General features: G+C 41.0%; 4 protein-coding genes across 7 annotated transcripts in view; 2 read left to right on the forward strand and 2 right to left on the reverse strand.

The window, feature by feature from the left end:
• Positions 1-14,894, forward strand: part of LOC113403204 (uncharacterized) — a 140,012-nt gene extending 125,118 nt beyond the window's left edge. The window contains exons 2-5 of one of the 2 annotated variants that reach the window (XM_064218837.1): positions 12,743-13,011; positions 13,782-13,961; positions 14,032-14,373; positions 14,708-14,894. In XM_064218837.1, the coding sequence (XP_064074907.1) occupies positions 12,751-13,011; positions 13,782-13,961; positions 14,032-14,373; positions 14,708-14,878 (954 nt within the window). In that variant the 5' untranslated portion in view covers positions 12,743-12,750 and the 3' untranslated portion in view covers positions 14,879-14,894. Of the gene's footprint in view, positions 1-12,694; positions 13,012-13,781; positions 13,962-14,031; positions 14,374-14,707 lie in introns of those variants that run through there. The other variant, XM_026643671.2, reaches the window with a different exon arrangement.
• On the forward strand, positions 1,279-6,134 carry LOC113393737 (protein Skeletor, isoforms B/C). The gene is made up of 13 exons (XM_064218835.1): positions 1,279-1,563; positions 1,666-1,739; positions 2,873-3,021; positions 3,134-3,376; positions 3,467-3,574; positions 3,645-3,921; positions 4,021-4,167; positions 4,358-4,493; positions 4,572-4,743; positions 4,813-5,020; positions 5,100-5,265; positions 5,347-5,529; positions 5,623-6,134. Exons 1-13 carry the CDS (start codon positions 1,521-1,523, stop codon positions 5,775-5,777), a joined length of 2,061 nt encoding a protein of 686 aa, XP_064074905.1. The 5' UTR covers positions 1,279-1,520; the 3' UTR covers positions 5,778-6,134.
• LOC113403203 (protein fem-1 homolog A) lies at positions 7,540-11,736 on the reverse strand. 2 transcript variants are annotated; one of them, XM_026643670.2, is made up of 9 exons: positions 11,428-11,736; positions 10,365-10,584; positions 9,765-10,290; positions 9,469-9,694; positions 9,287-9,387; positions 9,084-9,218; positions 8,796-8,929; positions 8,421-8,555; positions 7,857-8,346 (listed from the first exon to the last, which is right to left on the reverse strand). In XM_026643670.2, the coding sequence occupies exons 1-9, from the start codon at positions 11,583-11,585 to the stop codon at positions 7,981-7,983; spliced, it is 2,001 nt and encodes a 666-aa protein (XP_026499455.2). In that variant the 5' UTR covers positions 11,586-11,736; the 3' UTR covers positions 7,857-7,980. The 2 variants fall into 2 exon arrangements, with proteins under 2 accessions (XP_064074906.1, XP_026499455.2); XM_064218836.1 differs by lacking the exon at positions 9,287-9,387 and having other exon boundaries at positions 7,540-8,346; positions 11,428-11,710.
• A 43-nt stretch (positions 14,895-14,937) lies between the features above and the next one.
• LOC113403202 (uncharacterized) lies at positions 14,938-18,556 on the reverse strand. 2 transcript variants are annotated; one of them, XM_026643669.2, is made up of 6 exons: positions 18,389-18,556; positions 17,970-18,125; positions 17,769-17,894; positions 17,557-17,636; positions 15,122-15,256; positions 14,938-15,046 (listed from the first exon to the last, which is right to left on the reverse strand). In XM_026643669.2, the coding sequence occupies exons 1-6, from the start codon at positions 18,509-18,511 to the stop codon at positions 14,953-14,955; spliced, it is 714 nt and encodes a 237-aa protein (XP_026499454.2). In that variant the 5' UTR covers positions 18,512-18,556; the 3' UTR covers positions 14,938-14,952. The 2 variants fall into 2 exon arrangements, with proteins under 2 accessions (XP_026499454.2, XP_064074908.1); XM_064218838.1 differs by having other exon boundaries at positions 14,944-15,046; positions 17,970-18,064; positions 18,389-18,551.
• Positions 18,557-21,458: the final 2,902 nt, after the last annotated feature.

Consider the following 21,458-nt stretch of genomic DNA (forward strand, 5'->3'; position numbering starts at 1 on the left):
TACATTCATTTTGAGTTATTTGACTTTAAATTTAAAAGTAAGTAGTATATTTCATTCCATTGCACGTTTTAATGTTTTTTTTTGTTTTAATATTAGAAGTTTACTTTCGACTCTTAGAAATGGTTCTCTTATAAATTGAAAAACGAGCAGTAGAAACTACTTGTATCATATTGCAGTCAAAATTGTTAATTTATAGATAAAATAAATTAAAAGAGTTCAAAAATTAATTTTTTAGAACTTCTCACCATAAAAGTCAAAATCTCAAAACATCTTTTTTTAATTTTACAAAGGTCTGAACATAATGTTGTGGAGACGTGGTGAGAGTGTGTGGAAAAAGCATTATTTCGAACAAGGGGCGGGTAATGCATGAATCAAAGACCTTTTCCTTAAATTTACCATTAATGTTATGATTTCAATGTTATGAATTTAATCCTTATTTGTGGCACTGGTAAATATAATGTGTAAATAACACAGGTGGTTTTAATTCAATCAACGGTTTCGATATTTGGTTAGGTACATTCATATTTCAAAAATATAATGATGCAGTTTTCTTTTTAATTTTCTTTTTTTTAACAAAATTGAGCCCGGCGCTATTTTGATTATTTATTGCCAAATATCAGCGCTGTAATTCTTACATTGAATATTATCTTATACAAAGATCGTAACAATAATTTTATATTTCGCAAGAGCATTTAACTGTTCGATAACTTGGAGCTAATTGCTGGCAGTTTCTGTTAAACGGCTCGTTTCCGTTGCGACATCAGACGAGTCGGCCTCCGCCGGTGCCCGGTTTATAGCCAAGTACCGATACCGCCGGTTTAGTCCATGACCGCCCTGAAATGTTAACACAGGTGACAAATATGCATAATACTACCAAACGGCAACCCAAATTTTTAAATAAAACAAACTTATATGCAGAATAAATTGCACTCTGTCAATACAGTTAAGAAATTAAGAGAGTGAATACGTAGAAACGTCGGGGGACATAACATGTGTTAGATTCTAAATAATTGACACATGGCATACATCTTGTAGTGCCAGTATCTACCTATGGCAAATGTAACTCACCCTGCCGTTGGACTATTTACTCGTTGGTCTTCCTTACATACATTTCTTTAAATCTATAGTCGCTGTATTGTTTACGATTTATTCATTAATGTTTATAAGTTATATTTGTGTGTTGTATATTTATATTTTTTCCAAATATTCATAAATATTTTGATTCTTTAACATAAATTATTGCTAGCAACACTAAAAACAAAGCCTTAATGTTTTCTCATTCGCTATTAAGTAAAAGTGAAAGTTCAATACTTGTGATTGGTGCTTTTCTACGCCGTTACTACGAACGGCCAATCATGTGAACGACCTTGCTTAGTTTATTGTAACGAGAAACATACTCGCCAAGTGACATGTCAAATCGCTAGAGAACCGGAAGTAAACGTGCGCGAAGTGATTATAAAAGTTTTTACCAATGTTTTGACTGAGAAAGTTTTAAAAATACTTATTTTGTAGATTTTAAGATGTATTCAATATGTTTGTTACTACTAGTACTTGTCGCACAAGGTACGAATATATACCTCGTATATTTATTTAAAAAAAACACTAGCAACTTTCACTATTTATAAATATTTCAAGTTAGAACTCATAAAATGAATTAAATTCCAGACTGCTCGAGCCAAGATGATGTGGGACCTTACAGAGGAAAGTTTATAGGAAAACTAAATTCTTATCATCACCAGGTAAATACATGAAAACTTTCACTAAGTGGACCTTTAGTTTGACCATGGCACGGAGTGAGTCACTTGAAAATACTCTATTCTCTATAGACTAATGTTCATATTCTTGATATTCATATAGTAAGTACTGATGTCAAATTCAACCTTTACAAACTAAAGTGGGTTTTAAATTTTACTGTTTATTTTTTAAACTTTTGTTTAATTTAGGTAAAATAACTGAAATAAATTAATATATGAAACAATTTTTTTTATTGAATGTCACAATTTAAACTAATGTATTACAGATAATTTTAAAAAATACTAAAAAAGAAACAACTGTTGTAAAAATTAAGTAATAGCAATCCTTAAATGTTCTGTGTGACACAAAGATAAGTTCTCAAAAATATTATCACCTAAACCGACAAATGTCAGAATATCCACTTAAAATATAACATTAGCAAGTTTATTAGACTTAATTAAACTACAACACTGAGTGCTTTTAAAATAAATAAGAGTATAATACTATAACTTTAAATTAAATTAGATACTAAATATTATGAGTTTTGTCTGAATTATTAATTCATTGAATGCCAATTTTTCAATAAATTCATCAACATACATCTCCATAAATTAGATAGAGAGCTGATATACAGAATACCAATTGCTACTACAGAGTCACCATTTATTTCCAACGGTCTTTCCAATAAGATAGATATATTTACATCAAATAATAGTTAGAAAAAGTTTGAAAATAAATTTACATTGCATTATGACTATCATTACTCACTATATACAACAGTATAATGTTACATTTTACAATACAATACAATATTCCACTTAACAATTTATAATCACTTTCTCCAAAGTTCCAATAACAACTTTGCTGTCGCTCAAAAAGTAACCAAATCCATAGTGAACGACAATAATAACAAACACAATTGTTAATTTGTATTTACACCGCCTGTGGTTGAAATTGGCTACAGATTACTGGAGATTACATTATATTTACATAAAATACATTAATATAAAACTGTAACAAATAAGTTTATATGTAATTAGGTTAACTTACTGGGACACCATAAACTTACAAGTCTGTTTTTTTCTACTAGAATTATATTTATAGAAAAGAATTTAATTTATATATTTAATCCTTCCAGGTATCAGGTGATGTGTACGCAGTTGATGATTGGACAATATTACTTGTGGATTTTAATTATGATGGTACGGGGGATGACACGTTTTTCTGGGCAGGAGACTCGGGTAGGCCGGGACCGCTTGGTTTCATTGTGGCTGACCAACATGGCAAGTATGTTAATACACCACATGACTAAAAAATAACTAATATAATATCTTCTTCCATTATTATGATTCGATAATATCTGACTACCTGACTATATTATGAATGCTTTAATTTCCAGTACAAATATTCTTGAACGCTACAACAATGAAGAGGTTCATCTAAAGTTACCCGACGGTAAGCGTGTGTCGCGCATAACTTGGTTCGCAGTGTATGACTTGGCCTCTCAGAATGCCTTTGGGGATGTATACATACCAGAAGAGTTCGAGGCCCCGGCGCCAAGGACCCTGACGCCTTTCGTAGCCGCTCCAGGCGTCAAATTATCTAGTCAGCCTCTCAAATTTATGGATGCTTCTACATTCATGTAAGCGGTTGATCATATAAGGATATTACAACTACACATGCCACAACTTGTAAGTATCAAGTTTAAGCGTTCGTACATTAATATCTCCAGTATCCCCGAGTTTCACTACGACGGCAGCGGGGAGGAGGTTTACTTCTGGACGGGTGTCGGTCCGCAGCCTTCGTCTCGAGGAAACAAAATACCCGACGAGGACGGATAGTGAGCCCCTTGTTTTAATTTTGTCGCCATCGATAAAACTCAATGATCTAAGTCACCGACGCCGCCACAGCCTGGAGCCGCTGCGCGCGTACGCCGGCGAGGACGTGAGCCTGTCGCTGCCGGGCGGGCGCACGGTGTTCGACGTGGACTGGATCGCGCTGTACGACGTGCGCGCGCGCGCCGCGCTGGCGTCCGTGCTCGTGCCCGACGCGCTCAACGTGCCGCCCGCGCACGTTCGCACGCACCCGCACTCCTCCGCGCTGCCGCACTGCCGCCAGCTGCACAGGGACTACCAGGTCTCGTGGGAAGTCTTCGGCAATCAGATCACGATACAGCTGGCCGCGCTGGTGACGATCCTTCCTTTTAGTTTCATTAATGCATCCGATGGGGTCGAAGTCTACCTCGGCGCCACGGTGGCGGTGTAACGATCCGAGCGCGGTCCGCAGCTGGACGAGGACGAGTACATGGCGTTCGGCATCTCCGGCTCGTCGACGCGCTCGCAGATGTTGGGCGCGGACGTGGGCGTGGCCTGGTTCGACGCGCGGCTGCAGCGCGGGCTCGCCACCGACTACAACATCACCGCGCTGGCGCCCGTGAGTACTCTCGAGAGTGGTACTTGATGTTCCAGGTCGAGGAGCGGGTGACATGTTATGTTTAATACTAATTGTTTATCGATAGACGGCAAACTATCTTCGACAGAATTATTCGTTCTTATCTAAGTTCGAATTCAGATATAATCAACATAGCGGGATATAAATAAATATGTCCCGTCGCTCCGCTCAGTGCGTGCAGGTGCTGGGCCAGTGGCGCGGCGTGTGTCGCGACGACCGCCTGGGCGGCCTGGACTCCCACCAGGTCATCAGCGCCAGCCGCGACCAGGGCCTCACCGTCGTCAGGTACCGTCGCGGCCTGCAGCCAGGTACCGATCGTTCTCCTTTCGCTTCCTTCGTTATCATTCGAACGAGTAAAAATAATCTCCACTCGTATCCGCGCACAGGGGAGGAGCTGGATCGCGAATGGCCCCTCGACCGCTCCGTGTTCGTCGTGTGGGCCATCGGCGGCCTGGACCACGCGCAGGAACCCGCCTTCCACCGCCTGTGGCCCGCCAGCGACATCCAGCTCGTGCTGAATCAGAAGGACCCCGCCAACGACTGCTTCGACTTCACCGTGTGAGTAGCGCGCCGTCGCCGCGGCTCCGACGGCGGCTCCGACGGCGGCTCTGACGGCGGACTGTGCAGGGGGGCGCGCGCGCGGGCGGCGGGCTGGGAGCGCGCCGAGCTGTTCGACCCGGCGCTGCGCGTGTTCCGCGCCGCGCTGGGCCCGGCGGGCGGCGCGCGCGGGCTGGCGGCGCGCGGCGCGGGCGCGGCGCCGGCGCGCGCCTGGTACGTCAACGGCCAGCTGGCGCCCGACCTGCAGCTGCGACGGGGCCTCGTCTACACCTTCCTGGTGAGCCGGTCGCCTGCGACTCGCCCGTCTCGCGGCGGCGTCCCGTCCGTGGGCAGTGATGGATCGCTCGATCGCGCAGGTGAGCGGCGGTGACGACCCGCACTCGGCGGAGCTGTACCACCCGCTGGTGATCACGGCGGAGCGACACGGCGGCCTGGAGCGGCTCGACGACGCCACGCAGCGCGGCGTGCGCGTGCTCGCCGGCGCCCGCCACACGCGGCGCGGCAGACTCAGCCCCACGGCGGGTGAGTAGCGCGCGCGCCCGTCCCGGCCCGTTCCGGCCCGGCCGGGCCCGGCGCGAGCTGACGGCTCCGTGCGTGTTGCAGCGGGCGCGCTGTGCGTGGGCGAGCGCGCGGCGGGCACGGACGCGCGCCGCGACGCCTTCGACACGTTCCGCGCCTTCAACCGCTCGCTGCGCTGGCGGTGCTCGGGCCGCGCCGCCCCGCTGACGGTGACGCCCAACTCCTCGTGGCCCGACCGCGTCTACTACCACTCCTTCACGCACGCCGGTAACTATCCTTAGCGTGTTGTAGTATACAATAATTTAGTGTCGCAAGAATTGCATGTGACCAACGGATGGCTGTTATGTATTTTTCCCGCAGACATGGGCGGCCGTATCTTCGTGGTGGACCGGCACCGCCGTAACATTGCGCGAACCTCGGCTGCCTCTATCTCCGTCCCGCTCCCGTTCGTGGTTGTCATTGTCGCCGTTTCTCTCGCACTTGCGCGCCGACCCGACGTCACGCAGATTTTTTGATACTTTGATAACAACTCGATATATGTCGATTAAATATAATTTTCGCTTCCGCTTCCCTTGTGTGAAAGACGGACAGTTTTGTCTGCATTTTGCAAAGGTTTTACATGTCACAATTCTTCACAGGGTTCTCACTTGGGGCCGAGAATGGCTCTCGACGTGAGTATTTAAACATTGACGCGTTTTTCGTTATTTATTTTTAATGTAGGGAACTTATAGGTAAGAATTTGCTCAACACTGCCCAAGCCGTCCAAACGCGAACAAACCCACGCCCGCAATACTCGTAGATATAGGAATCGTTAACGGAGATCTCTATGTATACATTTGTAACTATTTTGTAAATAAAATACTACAATTACTGATCATGTTTTATTTTGACTAGAATTACATAGTACATAATTAATATCTAACCGCACTCCACGTCCACAGCGTATTGACTTAATGTTCGGTCGGAGTTTCTGGCTTCGACTTATTTCAGTTATTATTAACGCGAATTACTAAAAAATTTAAACTCTGTCAAAAAAACATTGATAAGAAAGGCATATTTACTCAAATTATATGAAAGATACAAGAAAAGGCGTTTACATATTATTTATTGCTGTCTAGGCTGTATGTAGAGAAATTAATTGTACTTCACTGATATACTGATAATAAAACGGTTGGAAAAGAGTAAAAACTGAGTTTCTTGCCGGTTCTTTTCGGTAGAATTTACTTTACCAAACGAATATATATATACTATGAGTTTAAAAATGGTTATTTATAGATAGTAATTTGCCATGTCATTTTTCACCTGTAACAAACAAAAAAGTTAGTCGGGATCTTTTAGTGTAATGGTCATTGAAATCATAAGACTAGCTAAGCTACATTTTTTAACTAAAGTTATGGAAAACAGCGGCAATATTCGAAGTGAGTTTAAAGAGACATTCTGTTAAAGACATTAGAGGTATTATAACCTCAAATCAATAACAAAATATTTACATTCTAAATGTAATTATTTATTAAAAAAATAAATATTTTGTTTACTTACATCGAAATAGTTTTCACAGAAGAAAATATTTGTATTATTCTACTCCGAGAGAGTTACAACCACTTTTTCTTTGGAACACTTACAAATAGTTTTTCCGGAGTTCTAACGACGTATTCGTACATTTGGGAGCTGCACATCATTTTAACTCATTTTGTTACATAAATCAATGTTTATGTGTAAATTCAAACGCGTTTTCGTTTTTTGTTTGCATCAAATGTATATGAATGATATGTTCCACAGATTACAATAGGGCAAGTGACATCACCTACCCCATTGCAGCGCCATATTGTCAAAGTAGCGCTTTGGCGCGCTATTTTAATATTGAATTTTTAATTTGATATTTTTCAGCATATATGTACCTGAATTAAAAAAAAAAAGAAAAACCAACTTTTACTGAGTTCCTTAACCTCTACTAAATAATATAAAATGGATTTTAAAAACCTGTCAAATAGTTTTGAATAAACTAACTGTAACTGATCAACAAGCTGTAACGTTCCAAAAGTGCTTTTATGAGCCTACTTTGAATGCGGACACACGAATGAAAAATTAAATTAACGTGAGCTAGACAGAGCAGGTTCAATTTTGTCAATTATTATAACATAAAACTTCGCTATCGTCTATCATAAATGGTCCTTCGAGCCGGATAATGCAAGTGAAACTGTATTTGTGACATGTCAGCGATGTAATTCTTATCATTATGATACAAATAACTAAACTTGACATTACAACTAAATGAGCTCCAATGGAACAATAAGGATGTTTATTCCACCTATAAAAATACAATATAACATCGTCGCGATACAAAAGCCACTATAATTCCACTTTAAACTGGATATAAGCATATGAGATCGAGTAATATGATATACTAAAGCAATATAAACCTTTTGTGAAATTTCATTAAATATTATACTACGACGATAAGAGTTCCCTTGACTTCTAGAAGCTGTTGAATTATATTAAATTTGAAAGTAGCAAAAGATTTTTACATTTTGTTATTGTCAAATTTAACACCATCACCGGCTATAATAATTAATTTCTATTTTAATTATCTTTTCAAATAATACCCCGTAGTGGAGACTACTTCTACCGCGTCGTCACTGAAATAAAACCTCCCAGATAAATCATTAGCGCGAGCAGTCGTCATACTGAACCACTGAAGCGCTTGAAGCGCGGCGCGGCTCACGCGCGGTGCAGCTCCACGAAGGCCAGCAGCGCTTGCGGCGCGGCGCCGGGCCCCGCGCGCACGCCGGCCGCCAGCAGCGCGCGCGCCGCCAGACACGCCAGCGACACGTGCCGCAGCACGCACACGCGCGAGCCGCGGTTCTGCAGCACCATCTCGGCCGCCGACTCGCCGAACCTGTTGGGCTGGTCCAGGTGCGCGCCGCCCGCCAGCAGCTCCTCCACCAGCTCCGTCGAGAAGTTGTACGGCACGGCGGCCACGTGCAGCGCCGTCGAGCGCGACTCGTTGCGCACGCGCGGGTCGGCGCCGCAGCGCAGCAGCAGGCCGGCCACGGCCACGCAGGGGAACACCGGCTGCCGGAAGAACTGAAACGACCGATCTCACGCGTCACGTCCCGTCGCGTCCCGTCTTGTCTCGGCGCAGGGCACTTTTCACTCACCGGCACGTCGATCAGCTCGGCGAAGTACGTGGAGCGCATGACGTTGAGGCGCGACACGCACAGATGCAGCAGCGTGTCGCCCGTGCGCGCGCTGCGCACGTCGGCGCGCACGAGGCGGCGCACGTGCTCGCTGAGCTGCGACACGTATTAGATACGAGGTAGACAAAAAACGACCATAGTCAAACGATATCGAAAAAAAAATTTTTTTTATATCTTATGAAAATGTTTCCACTACAATCGAATACAAATAATACTGATCAATGTTAAACTTCGATATTCCAAAGTCGGGTGCCAAAGTACTATGTGATCCCTTACGGGTACACCACCCCTCGGCGGGTTCATTATAGTTTCTTTGGAGTACTTAAGACGATGTACCTCCTGGAAATCGCGGGCACAGGTGGCGGTGGCGAGCAGCAGATACAGCAGGTGAGACGCACAGCGCAGAGCGCGGTCGAAGGCGTCGGCCTGCCGCTTGTGCACCGGCCGCGCCAACAGCGCGCGTCGGCTCGCTGCAACACGAATCACCACTGACCACCGACACGTCCACACCCACCCCCACCCGAACTGCTAGTGTTATCTATCGGCCACGGTTTTTACTGCGATTATAAAAGTGCGCCGGATAATTGTTTCTAAAGAATTGACGTGGCCGTCAATAGAACTCACGCGGGAGGTTCTCGGCCACCAGCCGGAACACCCGCAGCACGTCGCAGTATCGCGGCACGCCGGGCGGTCGCTCGAGGCGCCCGCTCGTCACGTCCAGCATCAGCTTCGTCAGCGCGCTCGCCGCGTGGCACGTTTCTGCACGGACACATAGGTTAGCCTCGACCGACTCGACCCGTCCGGCGCCCGTCGACTGGCTCACCGACCCGTGAAAAGCAGCGAGTCCTTCCGTATGCGAATCTGCAACGCACAGGTCCAGAGGTCGAAGCAGCGCTGATAGCTACCCGAGTCGGCGTACGCCGCTCCCCTGTGAGCAGAGAGCAGAGAGTCGGTCAGCGGCGAGGGATCCCGCGGGCGCCGACGAGCGACTTTACCGTACCGTACGTACCGATACATGAGGCGGTACACGGCGTCCTTGTGCGCGGCGCCCAGCACGCGCGCCGCCACCAGCAGCGCCTGCGTGCGCAGCTCGTCTATGTCCAGCGCCAGCGCCTCCAGCTGCTCCAAGCTGCGCCACTCGGTCGCGCCGCCTAGCGCGACCTCCGCCACCGTGGCCAGCCCCGCGTCGTCCGCGCCGCGCTTCTGCAGGATCACGCCGTGCGAGTGGCGGATGGCTGCGGGAACGAGACGTGAGACCCGGTCGTCCTCCTCACCCACTCGGGCCGCGCGTCGCTCGGCTCTCACCGGTGGCGCGGCGCCAGGACGCGAGCGCGGCGTCGGCGTCGTTGAACTCGTCCAGCTGCGTGGCGCCCAGCAGCTCGTAGGCGTCGGCCACGCGCGAGGGCATGTAGCGCACGCGCGACAGCAGCAGGTTGACGATCTGCGTGGCGCCCTTGACGCAGGCCGTGCGCAGCGCGTCGTCGCCGGCGCGCGAGCACAGGTGCGGAGACGCGCCGCGCTGCAGCAGCAGGCGCACCGTCTCCAGCCGGTGCTCTTGGATCGCATAATGCAGCGCCGTCTTCAGCTGCATGTCGCGCGCGTCGACCCGCGCGCCTCGCTGCAGAAGGTACGAGCACAGCGGCACCGACTGCACAGAGTTTATGAGACAAGTACCGCCGTTGTAGTTGGGCCGATGGATTGCCGCGCCTCGCTCCACCAGAAATTTCACTACATCCAGGTGCGTCATGAAGCAAGCGGAGCGCACCGGCGTCGAACCGCTGTCGCTGCCCGCGTCGATGTCGGCGCCCGCGTCGGCGAGGATGCGCAGGATCTGCGAAGTTCACGGGTCGAGTCGTACACTGCGGCACCCCTGAGTCGGAGGGCGGTGAGGGGGCGTCGGGTTACCTGCATGCGGCCGGCGACGGCGGCGCACCAGAGCGGCGTGACCGAGTGCGTGGAACGGTCGTGTGGCACCTCGTATACGCCGCGCTGCTCAAGGTCGGCGTTGCAGACGTACACGAGATACTCCACCAACTCCACGTTGCCGCGTCGACACGCCACGAAGAGTGGCGCACACCCATCACGCGTGCGACTGCATATAACACGACGGTGCTCTGGACGAATCCTAATGACAACAATGTGTGTTACTGAATTATAAATTCGTCATGCTTTGAATATGATGTTCTTCTACTTCCTTACTATTACTTTGGCATTACTTCTATTCACAAATCAGAGATGTACTTTGAACACTTATATATGGCTATTTTCTGTTAACAAAAGCTATTTTGGATTTCGGTTCAAAAGTCTGGTTTACCTAATGAAATTTCGAACAGGTAACAATTTTGTTTCTTCTATTTCAAATGTTTTGTATAAAATAAAGCATTTGTATAATGTTTATATTCTATAATTGAAATCACACCATATTTATATATGTTTGCAGGTTCCAACACACTGAATTTTAATGTACTTAATTTAGGTTTATAATTAATCTTGTACTTGGCGGTGAAGGAAAATAAAGTGAGAAAACCAGCTTTTACTTAATTGCCCCGCATTGGATGTGTGACCTGCAGTGCATGGCGGAATTATCTCCAAACCTTTTCTATTTAATTTAAGACAAAATTATTTTCTTCTTTTTTTAATGTTTAAGGAAATTTATTTATCTATTACTACTTAGTTATTCAACTACTGTTAGTATTTCTCATTACTAATTTCGCTAATTTTATACAAAGTATCTTGTTTAAAATGTACAATTTACTAGAAAATAAAAAACAAAAATTCATAATAAAAAATAATCGTATTAAAGATGTTAATTTGGATCAAGGAATAGACTCTAAAATATATTTATAATTTATTCTAAGTATAAAGTATAAGGACGGAATAACAATGTAATAGATATAATACGCATTAAAATCTACTAACATTTATATGGAACAATAAACGGAGCTGAATTAATGCAATGTCTTGGTACCTTTCCAATATTTTGCGAAGACGAGCAGAGAGACGCGCCCCTGGGGGATTGTGCTTGCATTCTTCTATTAAATCATTAAAGGCGGCTTCGTGGTCATCTAGTTCCGAGTCCCGGAAATCTCTGTTATTGCTGTTATAATCACTACTCTCGTCCCACATCGTGTTCTATGATAGTAAGATTTTATTTACATATTATAAGATATTATTTTATTTGTATGTAACGCTGTAATTATGTTACCTACGGATATTATGATAAAATATCCAAACAATGAACATACGCAACCGGTAGTTAATTATATAGTGATTGAAAATCCAATTTGTCAAATGATTATTGACATAATATTATTGTGTACCGATTTTTTTTTTCTTTTCTTGGCGGAATAACGGTTGAGTGCAAATTATTCTGCCAATGTCATATAATATAGACACTTATGAAAAGATTAATTGGTTCCAAAATTAGAATTTTTTAATGATGATATGAATAATAAAAAAGAATATAACTCGACAGTAAATATGACTACTACTTGATAAATACAATATATTGAATTAAATTATTATTTTTTGCGATATTACAAGAGAGAGCATATTCAGAACCTTTTAGTTCCATTATTGGCATGCATTACTTGGCATTTTCACGCCAATTAATGTATACAAGAATACAATATATGTAACTTAACTTAATCGTTTATACACGATAATGAAACGTTCGGAATCGTTAATTTAATTGAAAGCACACATGTAATTTCAAACTAATTAAACTGTTTAGCACACAATTTTATTGCTGGGGATACCAGAATAATACACTTAAATTGTTGGAATAGATTAAAAGATTTATTTTTAAAAATCTTAATATTTTATCATGCTTTATAAAAAAAAAGTTATTATTACTTATCCTTCACGTCATCTAGTAGCACAGTTCTCTTCTGTCAAAGTCAATTTTGCTATACCCTGTTCAAGTTACAATAAACGACATTTGACAGCAAATTGACGCGATATCATTGGTCTATAAAAGTTCTTTTAGTTTAAAATAAGTCCAATACTTCAAACATTTACCTTTACTTAACATTTACCTTTACTTAACATTTACCTTTACTTAACATTTACCTTTATAGAAAATATTATGATCTATTGGAAAGAGTTAGTTATTAACTGCAATATATCAAAATGACAAGTTATCTTTAACTTGTTATGTTAATAGTGAACTAATGAGAGATATCAAATAATAGTTTACAATGAGTTTATAGGATAACTTTCAAAGTGTGTTTAATTTTTATGTTTTACTTTCAAGATGACCAAGATCAAAGAACTCATCGTAGGCCTGGAAATGGAAACACTACCAGAAGAAAATAATATTAATTACAGTGATTTAAGCTTGAATGATTTAAAAATACAAATGCAAAAACTTAAAGCGCTGAATAATGATTTCAAAATAGAAAACAAGCCAGCTATTGTGGAATACCCTGCCAAAGATATAATTGAAAAACTAATAACTGACCTCTTTGAATATGATACTAATTTTCTAAAAGACTATCATAATGTTCTTCAAAGTAATGACACAGCCAGTATAAGAGAGGTTACAAATAATGTAAGATATTTTTTTTTATTTTTGTTGTTATTGAAAAAAAATTGAAGTAATGTTTATAATAGTTGTAGTAATCTATAATTACCTAATAGGTTTTTAAAGTAAATTATTTTCCTGCTTTACACACCAGACCTATTTAATTTTTTAATATAACAGGTAATAAATTGGCAATTGTGCCACAAACCGATTAGTACTCACCACGGCAAGAAGACATTGGTACTGTAAGAAATATTAACCAAGTCATTCTTTGTCATTGCACCACCAACCTTGGGAACTGAGATGTTATGTCTCTTGTGCCTGTAGTTACAATGGTTCATTCACTGTTTAAACCTAGAACACAAATACTAAGTATTGTTGATAGGCAGTAGAATATGGGAAGAGTAAGACACTTATAAGCAAATATTTGTAGATCAAAATGCAGTTCTTTTTTTAATATATTGTCTTTTATTTTTAAAATTACTGCTACAGCACAACCTGTGTAATTTTTTAAGCTTATATATAAATTTTTCTTCTAGTGGGTTTATAAAAATATACATGTTGAACAGCAATAAGCAAATTAGTCAGTGAATATATATGAATTAATACTTTGTGACTCTAACTACTATATGTGAACTAATCTACAGCTGTCGTAAACATTCCCCTTTACACAAATAAAACATTGAAAATGTTTCTTTTTTTTTTTTCATATTTATCAAATTTACTAACATCTTAATTTTCACCTTATTATCTATTGGATCTAATGAAATGTATAACATCCACACAATGATCGTCAGATACTGTCGAGCATACAGCAAACGATAAGACATCAGAGGAGCACGGGAAAGCCACTCAACGAGTGGACGAAGGTGATGCTGGCGGCCTGGCTGTCGGCGGCTACGCTGTGGAGCGCGCCGCGTGTGCCAGAAGCCGCTCGAACCTTTCAGAGCTTGCTCGACTCTATGGACGCTAACGAGGTACCGGCGACGTCGCGACCCTCCACTCCTGCTCGCTAGGTCATCGTTATAGTGGATACGAACGTCGCAGATGAAGCGCGTCGCAGAGATGTGGTGGCGCTCGGTACCCGTGGACGCGCTGCTCGAGCTGGCGGCGGTAGCGCGCGCGCCCCCCGCGCCCCGCGCGCTGGCCGACATGCTGCTGCGCGCCGCGCTGCACCAGCTGGCGCCGCGCGGGCCGGCGCCGCAGTGGGAGGCGGGCGCGCTGCTGGCGGCCGAGCTGGAGGAGGCGGTGGGCCGAGTCGGCGCCAGCGCGGAGCTGCTTCGCGTAGCGGGGCGCGTGCTGGCGACCGACCCCAGCAAGTCGCTGCTGGCCAGCCTCGCGCACCTGCCGTGCGGGGGCGGCGCGAGGGATCGCTGCGAGCGTTTGCAGGTGACGACCTATATCATCTTCCATCCTTGTTTCAGATTAAACTTTAGAGGAAAGCCTCTATGACGACTGATTTGGATATATTTTGGAGCGCCGATTACGGCAAAAATATTTTTAAAATCTTTGCCAAAATTTGTCTGTGCCTTAATTAATTATAATTATATCGTTTCTTATTGCACATGAACACCGTGAATGATTTCAGTCCTTTTTATTTTGTCAGATTGATATGTTAATTTAGTCAAATTAAATATTTTTGTCGCTCTAAAGTAATATAATCATATTTATTTATATGTATATAATGGGTTTATTGATAACTATCATTCAAAAAAATTCGCAGATCAGCGTTAACGTACCGAAGTTCCACTTGTTGTTCGGCGAGGGTGGGACTCGATTGAAAAGCAAGAGGGGACGCAAAAGAAAGATCGACACGTCCAGTATCGACGACGCCGTCGACGTCGATATTCGCCAGCGTCTCAGAAAAACTACACCACGTTGTTACAAACAATAAAAATATTTAATCACAACTTTCTTTCAAAAATGAGATTCCTCTCGGGTACGTTCGGGCGTATCGCGGCGTCCGTCTCATGCCAGCGGCAGGTCCACGCCGAGGCGCACGAGTGGAAGCGTCAGCGCGGCTCCGCACAGCGGGCGCTCGTACGCCGCGCGGCACTCCCACCTACGACAAGCGCGGCGTCATAGCGCGTCGCGCGCGGCGAAACGCAGTTAACGCCGCGCGCGTGACGGCCCTCACCCGGCGGCGTGCAGCGCGGCGCGCGCGGCGGCCTGCAGGTGGCTGAGCGCCGCCTCCAGCGCCTCGAGCCCGCGCGCCGCCGCCGCCCGCCGCGCCGCGCCCGCCAGCGCGCGCGCCACTCCTCGCCCGCGCCATCTGCTCAGAAATCGTCTTCTGGTTTACCTGACCCCTCTGGCCGTAGCGAAGGCCTTCGATCGCGTATGGACAGAGCGCGTCTTTCGAAGCTTCCTGGGAAATTATTCGATTGGATCACCAGCATTTTGGCAGATCAGTCGTCGACGGTGCATGTTCTGACTTAAAATTCCTAAATTCTGGTTGCGTAATATCATCTACTATGTATATATACTGTATATCGAACGATTAAAATGGAGGCCTCACTGAGGATGTTCGCAAAACGGAGAATGAATAAATTTATACAGATAAAAAATATATTATTTTAGTTTTAACATACAGTTTAGATTTTTTTTTAAGTATATATTTATTTAATTGGTTATAATATGGATTATAATATAATATAGAAAGTTACATATTGTTCGATAAAAATGTTATTATTTTATACAGTAAGGTATAGACAAAAAAATTTAAAGAATTAATACATTTTACAGAAATAAATCTTAAAATATAGATCAGTTTTATGCAAAACAACACTTAATAGTTTTATACATACAAAAGTAAGATATTATTCGGAATTATCAAAAGTTTTTTCTTACGACCTGGCTTTGTTTAAGCGAACTGTCATTGTAACCGATTTAGTATTTACGACCTTTTGCTTTTGCCTACTGACTTTTGATTTGCCATCAACAACGGACTACGCTGATTGAACATTTTTATTTAAGCCTAAAAATGCTGCTATCTAAAAATTTGATATGTACTTGCAATTTATATAAAAATTATTTACTAATAAAATATATCGTTCCTTAGCATTCTTTACCCATTCACTCAATAATTTTCTTCTCACTAGGTAACTAAAATGTCATGTCAATTCAAGGGCAAAGTTGTTTATTTATATATATATATATATTCTTCAAGTTTACAAAAATATTATTAAACTTTACAAAAATATATTTTTAAAACAGACATATAATACTTGTAATTTCCGACAAATAAAACATCAAACTTTATATTGCTAGTTACTTACTTAAGTTAGTTATAACAAGATATTTTTCAGAGAATATTTTTAAGGGCTTATTCCTGGACAAATTGACAAGTATCCCATATTCAAAGGAAACCGCTAAAAGTGGGTAGATAGTTATTGTGTTATGTTTTATAAGGCCAAATTTACTGTTTATTAGATAAAATTAACATATTAGATTGCCGATAAATTGACTGAAATGCAGTTATTACATACTACTTATTTAGAAAGATCTTAAAGTTGAGTATTTTTTATGATATATAGGGTGGGCTAGCTAGTCTAGCTCATTTCTTGGAAATTTAGTCGCCAGGGATCGGGTCAACGGGCCGTAGCGCGCCTTTATTGTAAAGCAATTTTATTTAAACAACAATAGTTCGCTGATTACTGCGAGGCGCTGGTTTGCGTCGAGAATGATTTACACGACCCAAACCAGTGCCTGAGAGTAGTTTTAATAAAAAAAAAATGGGTAAAGAAGTTCGAAGAGACGGGATCGACTCCAAATGTGAAGCAACCGGGCGCTGCACGAGTGTTTCTGTCCCCTAGCTACAGGAATTTACTGGTTTACAATCAGAGAAGAGGTGTCAGCAATCTCACGATCTCTACATCGCAACAGAATATTGGCGAATTTCCGTTCATGTTTAGAAGAATGTCGAAGTCACGACGGTCGTCATTTAATGATATTATTTTTTTAAAGTGAATTCCGTCTATTGGTTATCTCGAATATATGTATATTTGAAGTTAGGTCTTATTGTTTTTATAATTTTTTAAAATGTTAACTACTCATTGGCCCACCCTATAGTAAATCGAACGAGCAAATGGGCCACCTGAAGGTAAGTGGTCAACAGTGTTCATAGCCAATGGTGCTGTAAGAAATATTAACCATTCCTTAAATTAAATTAAACTAATTTATTACGTTCCTTGTGCCTGTAGTTACACGGGCTCATTTTTCTTTCAAATTACACCATAATTTGGTGTCTTTGTATTGTTGTGTGGGGGTAGAATGTATGATGAGAGGGTGGCACCCAACCAGACATGCTTAAACAAAGCCCTACCAACAAGTAAACAAATACATCAAGTATTTATTCAAAATTCTTCCAAACAACTCTTTTCAACTATATACTGAGTTTTAAACAAAATAAAAGTTATAAAAACTTTGAAGATAAATGTCTGTCACATTATGACTCAAAATCTAGAAGGAAAGGGAATCCTTAGACAAATGTCAAAGATCATCACAAAAATAAATTACTAATTGGTCAAGAATGCATAATGCCTATTATATATATATATATATAAAATTACTCACTCGGGGTGGACAACCATCGCATGCAGCCAGCCTCTGTTATTAGGACCCCAGAACTCTGAGATACTGATGGTACCAATAACCTGAAACATGTTATAACTTATTTTTGTCAATTTATGTAATTTATTATATTAAACGGTTTTATTTTATTTTTATTAAATTGTTTTTACAACAAAACTTTATGTAAAAATAGGATTAAGCAATTCACAAATTACTTGAGAATAAGCTGAATGTTTTTCTGCAACCAGTTGAATGTGAATCGGCACTCTTTCCGATCTAGGGGTCAATAGAAGACCTCCCCTCACTTCTGCCACAATGCCAATTATCTCTTGATGCAAACTCTTAAAAAAAATTAACATTATTTTTTAAGAATCAATACAAAAAAATAATGATCACTTAGAAGGATGTTGATTTACCTGTGACTGTTTGTATGCAAGTGCATGGTGGACACATACCACAGTCACTGCCACAACTACTGCAGCTATTGGCAGAAGCACCAGGCATGTTGTAGCCGATATTCCACAGAAGATGAACAGGACCGCAGCGGCCAGCACACAACATTCCAATGTCAACTATACTTTTACAATTCATAATTCATCAATAACAACTACAATCCATTGTACTCCAATGTATTAAAATTTATACACATAAAAAAATTATAAACTTATATACATTACATTGTTATTTCAAGTTATAACTCAAATATAATATATATTCTTATTTTCTATTAGGTAAATTTCTATAGTTTGTCCAGTCTAGGCAAATGGTTATTTATTTTCACATGATTGCAATAAATTATACTAAAATATTGAAAAAATCAAACAAAGTAACATACCTCCTGGAAGAAGAAAAATATAAATGCATCCCAAAAATATCCAGAATAGGCCCGACATACAAGTTCCATGCGTTGCTGTAAATCCTCAGTTCGAGCTTGACGAATAACTATTTCACACGACATTGTCGGTAGCGAGTAAATTATGTTTTATATCACAAATATATTATTAAATACAACTTACAACAACTTTACTTTCACTACAAATGATTGAACTCATATATAATCATTATTTATAATATTCATTTTTAAACTTAAAAATTTAAATCTTCAAAAAAATCAAATATTAGAATGATTTATGTTTAATATAATATAATGTTTTAAGGAGCGCGGAGACCGCAACGTATTATTACAAATTGAGATAGATTCTTAGGCTTATATTGAAACTTTAATTATAAGAAGCATGCATCAATGTACATTTTATATAAATCTCAAATATTGTGTCACTGAGTTTAAATTTAGTGCCGAATGAGCTATTCCTAACTTTACCGAAACTTCAGAAACAAGAATGAAAATTAGAAAAACAGAAATGCCAGTAGTGAGTAGTAAACAGACACTATATAGACAGTCAGATACAGATAACAGAGCAGCTACCGTCAAAGTGAACTGTCAAAAAGTCGACACAAAATGAATTGCATTTTGTGACTTACTTTGGAGGAAAATCCGATATTCAATGATTTCATCAGTTAACACAGGATTTTACTCAAAAAATCCGTTGCTTATATTCTGTAGGCTTTCATCTTCTTTCAAGTACGATTTTGAATGTTCTGAACGTAAAATAATATTAAATTGCTTTGAGAGATAGCTGTGCTGAGCGTTTTCTATCGACTATCACGGTGAATGTTCTGCGGAATTATTCCCTCTAATACCTGCTTCCATTTTCCCTCACAAGTCTACGCGTGCTGGCTCTCCATCGCGAAGATATTTGGTAATTCTTTTCTTAGTCGCACTATTAAAAATGGAATTCTCTACCAGCACACGTATTCCTCTCCTCATATAACCTGTTACTTTTGTTAGGTAGATTTAGAAGAAAACTAATCTAAATGTGCACAATTTTTTCTAGCAAATACAGTAAAAATTCAGAAAGTTAGTTCACCGACTTAATTAATTATTGAAAACGCAGATTTTTAAGAAACGGTATAATAATGGAGTAAGTCTATTTAACTATCCGAGTTCACGAAAAGAATACTTACCTACATAAAAGACTTTCAGTATGACACATAGCAACCAAACTAATAAACAAAAGTTTAACCTATTCTATAATATATTTATATTCAAACAAAGTTATATGTATATAGATTTTTTTTATTATAAATCTAACCTAACCTATAATATATTACACTATTCAAACATAATAATAATAATATTTTATAAGGCTAAACTCATTATTGTTAGCGAAGATTTTTAACAAAGAAAATATTTATTAATTAAGTCTACTTACCTATGTATCCCAATAATCGACAATAATACTTATATATAAAATATTTTTAAATATAACACACTAAATTAATGAACAAACTAAGAAACAAAAGTTTAACCTATTCTATAATTTTTAACCAATTCTATAATTTTTAACCTATTCTATAATTTATATAGTATCTATGAAAAGTAATATGTACCTAAAATGTTTTTTTGTTGTATTAACCTATTACATTACATTACATCCATTGTTTTTAAAAATAGTATTGTAACCGTACGTGAAACGCGTTTTAAATAATATTATAATATGCGTGCACAGTGTGCACTGCTCACGCTTACAGTCATTCATTCAATACTACAGGCAGCGCCGCTTTTTTTCGAACTGAGTGTAGCATTGGCTTCTACAGCGTCAGCGGGCGGGGGCAGCGGCGCGGGTGCGGGTTATATTAGCTACCTAGTCCGTGGCCAACCGAAATGGACCAGTATAAGTTAAACCCAATTTCATATGATCGACTACATTACTGAAAACTCAACTTACATTGGACAATGAAGTTAGCAGTTTTTTTAACTTTGTGTTCACATTAATTGTCAATTATAACCGTTTTACAGACTTAGATTATATACATGTATAAAATTTAAGTTTACAGACTATAGTTACCCAAAGTTTCAACCAAATCAATTTGACGACATTTTTGAAATAAATATTTTGATGTATTTTTTTTTAAATTGACATATCTTTTTTCTTTGTGAACCGATTTTAATAAACCAAAGCCTATATGTTACCCCGAGTTAACTACATTTACCGTTTAATAAAAAAATTGCATTTAAGAGGACTACAAGAGCTAAGTGCCCTTGAGAATCGCACGCACACACTTACACAATCGACCAAAACGGCAAGCCCGTGCACTAATGGCTAGAGAGTGAGGGTCTTCCTGCTTGGCCTATGGGCCTGTATTAGATCATATAATTATATGCATTATAAAACTTGCATTTAGCTCCTGTAGTCCTTTTTTTTTTTTTTTAAGACAAATCACACAAAGAAAAAACAGTGTTAATTCCATAATTTAGAAAGAAACTTTTATCCCGGCGGGGGTATTATTGAGGACGTCAGCTACGCTAACATACATATATTCTGTTTCACTGGGTTTATCGCTCATAAATATTTAGAATTTTAGAGGATGACTAGTGAATTACTATCAATATTTGAGGAGAATCCTCAATACATGATTATCATTCGAATTATGGAAAAAAAAAATAGGTACTTAATTATTAAATAAATTTCCATACATTTAATTTAAATATAAAAAGTGTGATTTGGTGTGGGCAGCGTTTAATTTCATGCAGCGGTATGTAAGGCACGGTGTTGTACCGTGCCGCTTGCTACTCGTAACCCCCGCCGCAGCTAATACGGTCAGTCGAGCGAGCGCCACCGTATGGTTCGTACTTCGTTCGTTTTCCCGCGCGCGCGCCTGTCGATTACGCGTATACGTAACGTGTCGTGTGGAATTATGACCCGTTTGTGGTAGTTCGGTATGGCTTATCAATAGACAAATGCGTACTTGGACCTAGTTCGCGCTAACGGGCGAGCGAATGAAGGGGTTGCTTGAACATTTGTTAAGGTTAGTATAGTTCTGTAGCTAAATAGCAAGTTTAA

The sequence above is a fragment of the Vanessa tameamea genome, chromosome 24 (genome assembly GCF_037043105.1).
Source record: "Vanessa tameamea isolate UH-Manoa-2023 chromosome 24, ilVanTame1 primary haplotype, whole genome shotgun sequence".
Classification (NCBI taxonomy): domain Eukaryota; kingdom Metazoa; phylum Arthropoda; class Insecta; order Lepidoptera; family Nymphalidae; genus Vanessa; species Vanessa tameamea.

Bases quoted from the DNA above. Each gene is read 5' to 3' on its own strand.
- LOC113403203 (XM_064218836.1), bottom strand. From the start codon at position 11,585: ATGTGGGACGAGAGTAGTGATTATAACAGCAATAACAGAGATTTCCGG. The intron at 10,585-11,427 runs GTACCAAGACAT...TGTTGTCATTAG, and splicing joins CTTCGCAAAATATTGGAAAG to GATTCGTCCAGAGCACCGTC. The intron at 9,219-9,468 runs GTACGTACGGTA...GTGTCCGTGCAG, and splicing joins GTGTACCGCCTCATGTATCG to AAACGTGCCACGCGGCGAGC.
- LOC113393737 (XM_064218835.1), top strand. From the start codon at position 1,521: ATGTATTCAATATGTTTGTTACTACTAGTACTTGTCGCACAAG. The intron at 1,740-2,872 runs GTAAATACATGA...TAATCCTTCCAG, and splicing joins TAAATTCTTATCATCACCAG to GTATCAGGTGATGTGTACGC. The intron at 4,494-4,571 runs GTACCGATCGTT...ATCCGCGCACAG, and splicing joins CCGTCGCGGCCTGCAGCCAG to GGGAGGAGCTGGATCGCGAA.
- LOC113403202 (XM_026643669.2), bottom strand. From the start codon at position 18,511: ATGTCGTGTGAAATAGTTATTCGTCAAGCTCGAACTGAGGATTTACAG. The intron at 18,126-18,388 runs GTATGTTACTTT...GTAAAAGTATAG, and splicing joins TATTTTTCTTCTTCCAGGAG to TTGACATTGGAATGTTGTGT. The intron at 15,257-17,556 runs GTGAGTAATTTT...ATTTCTGAGCAG, and splicing joins GCGATGGTTGTCCACCCCGA to ATGGCGCGGGCGAGGAGTGG.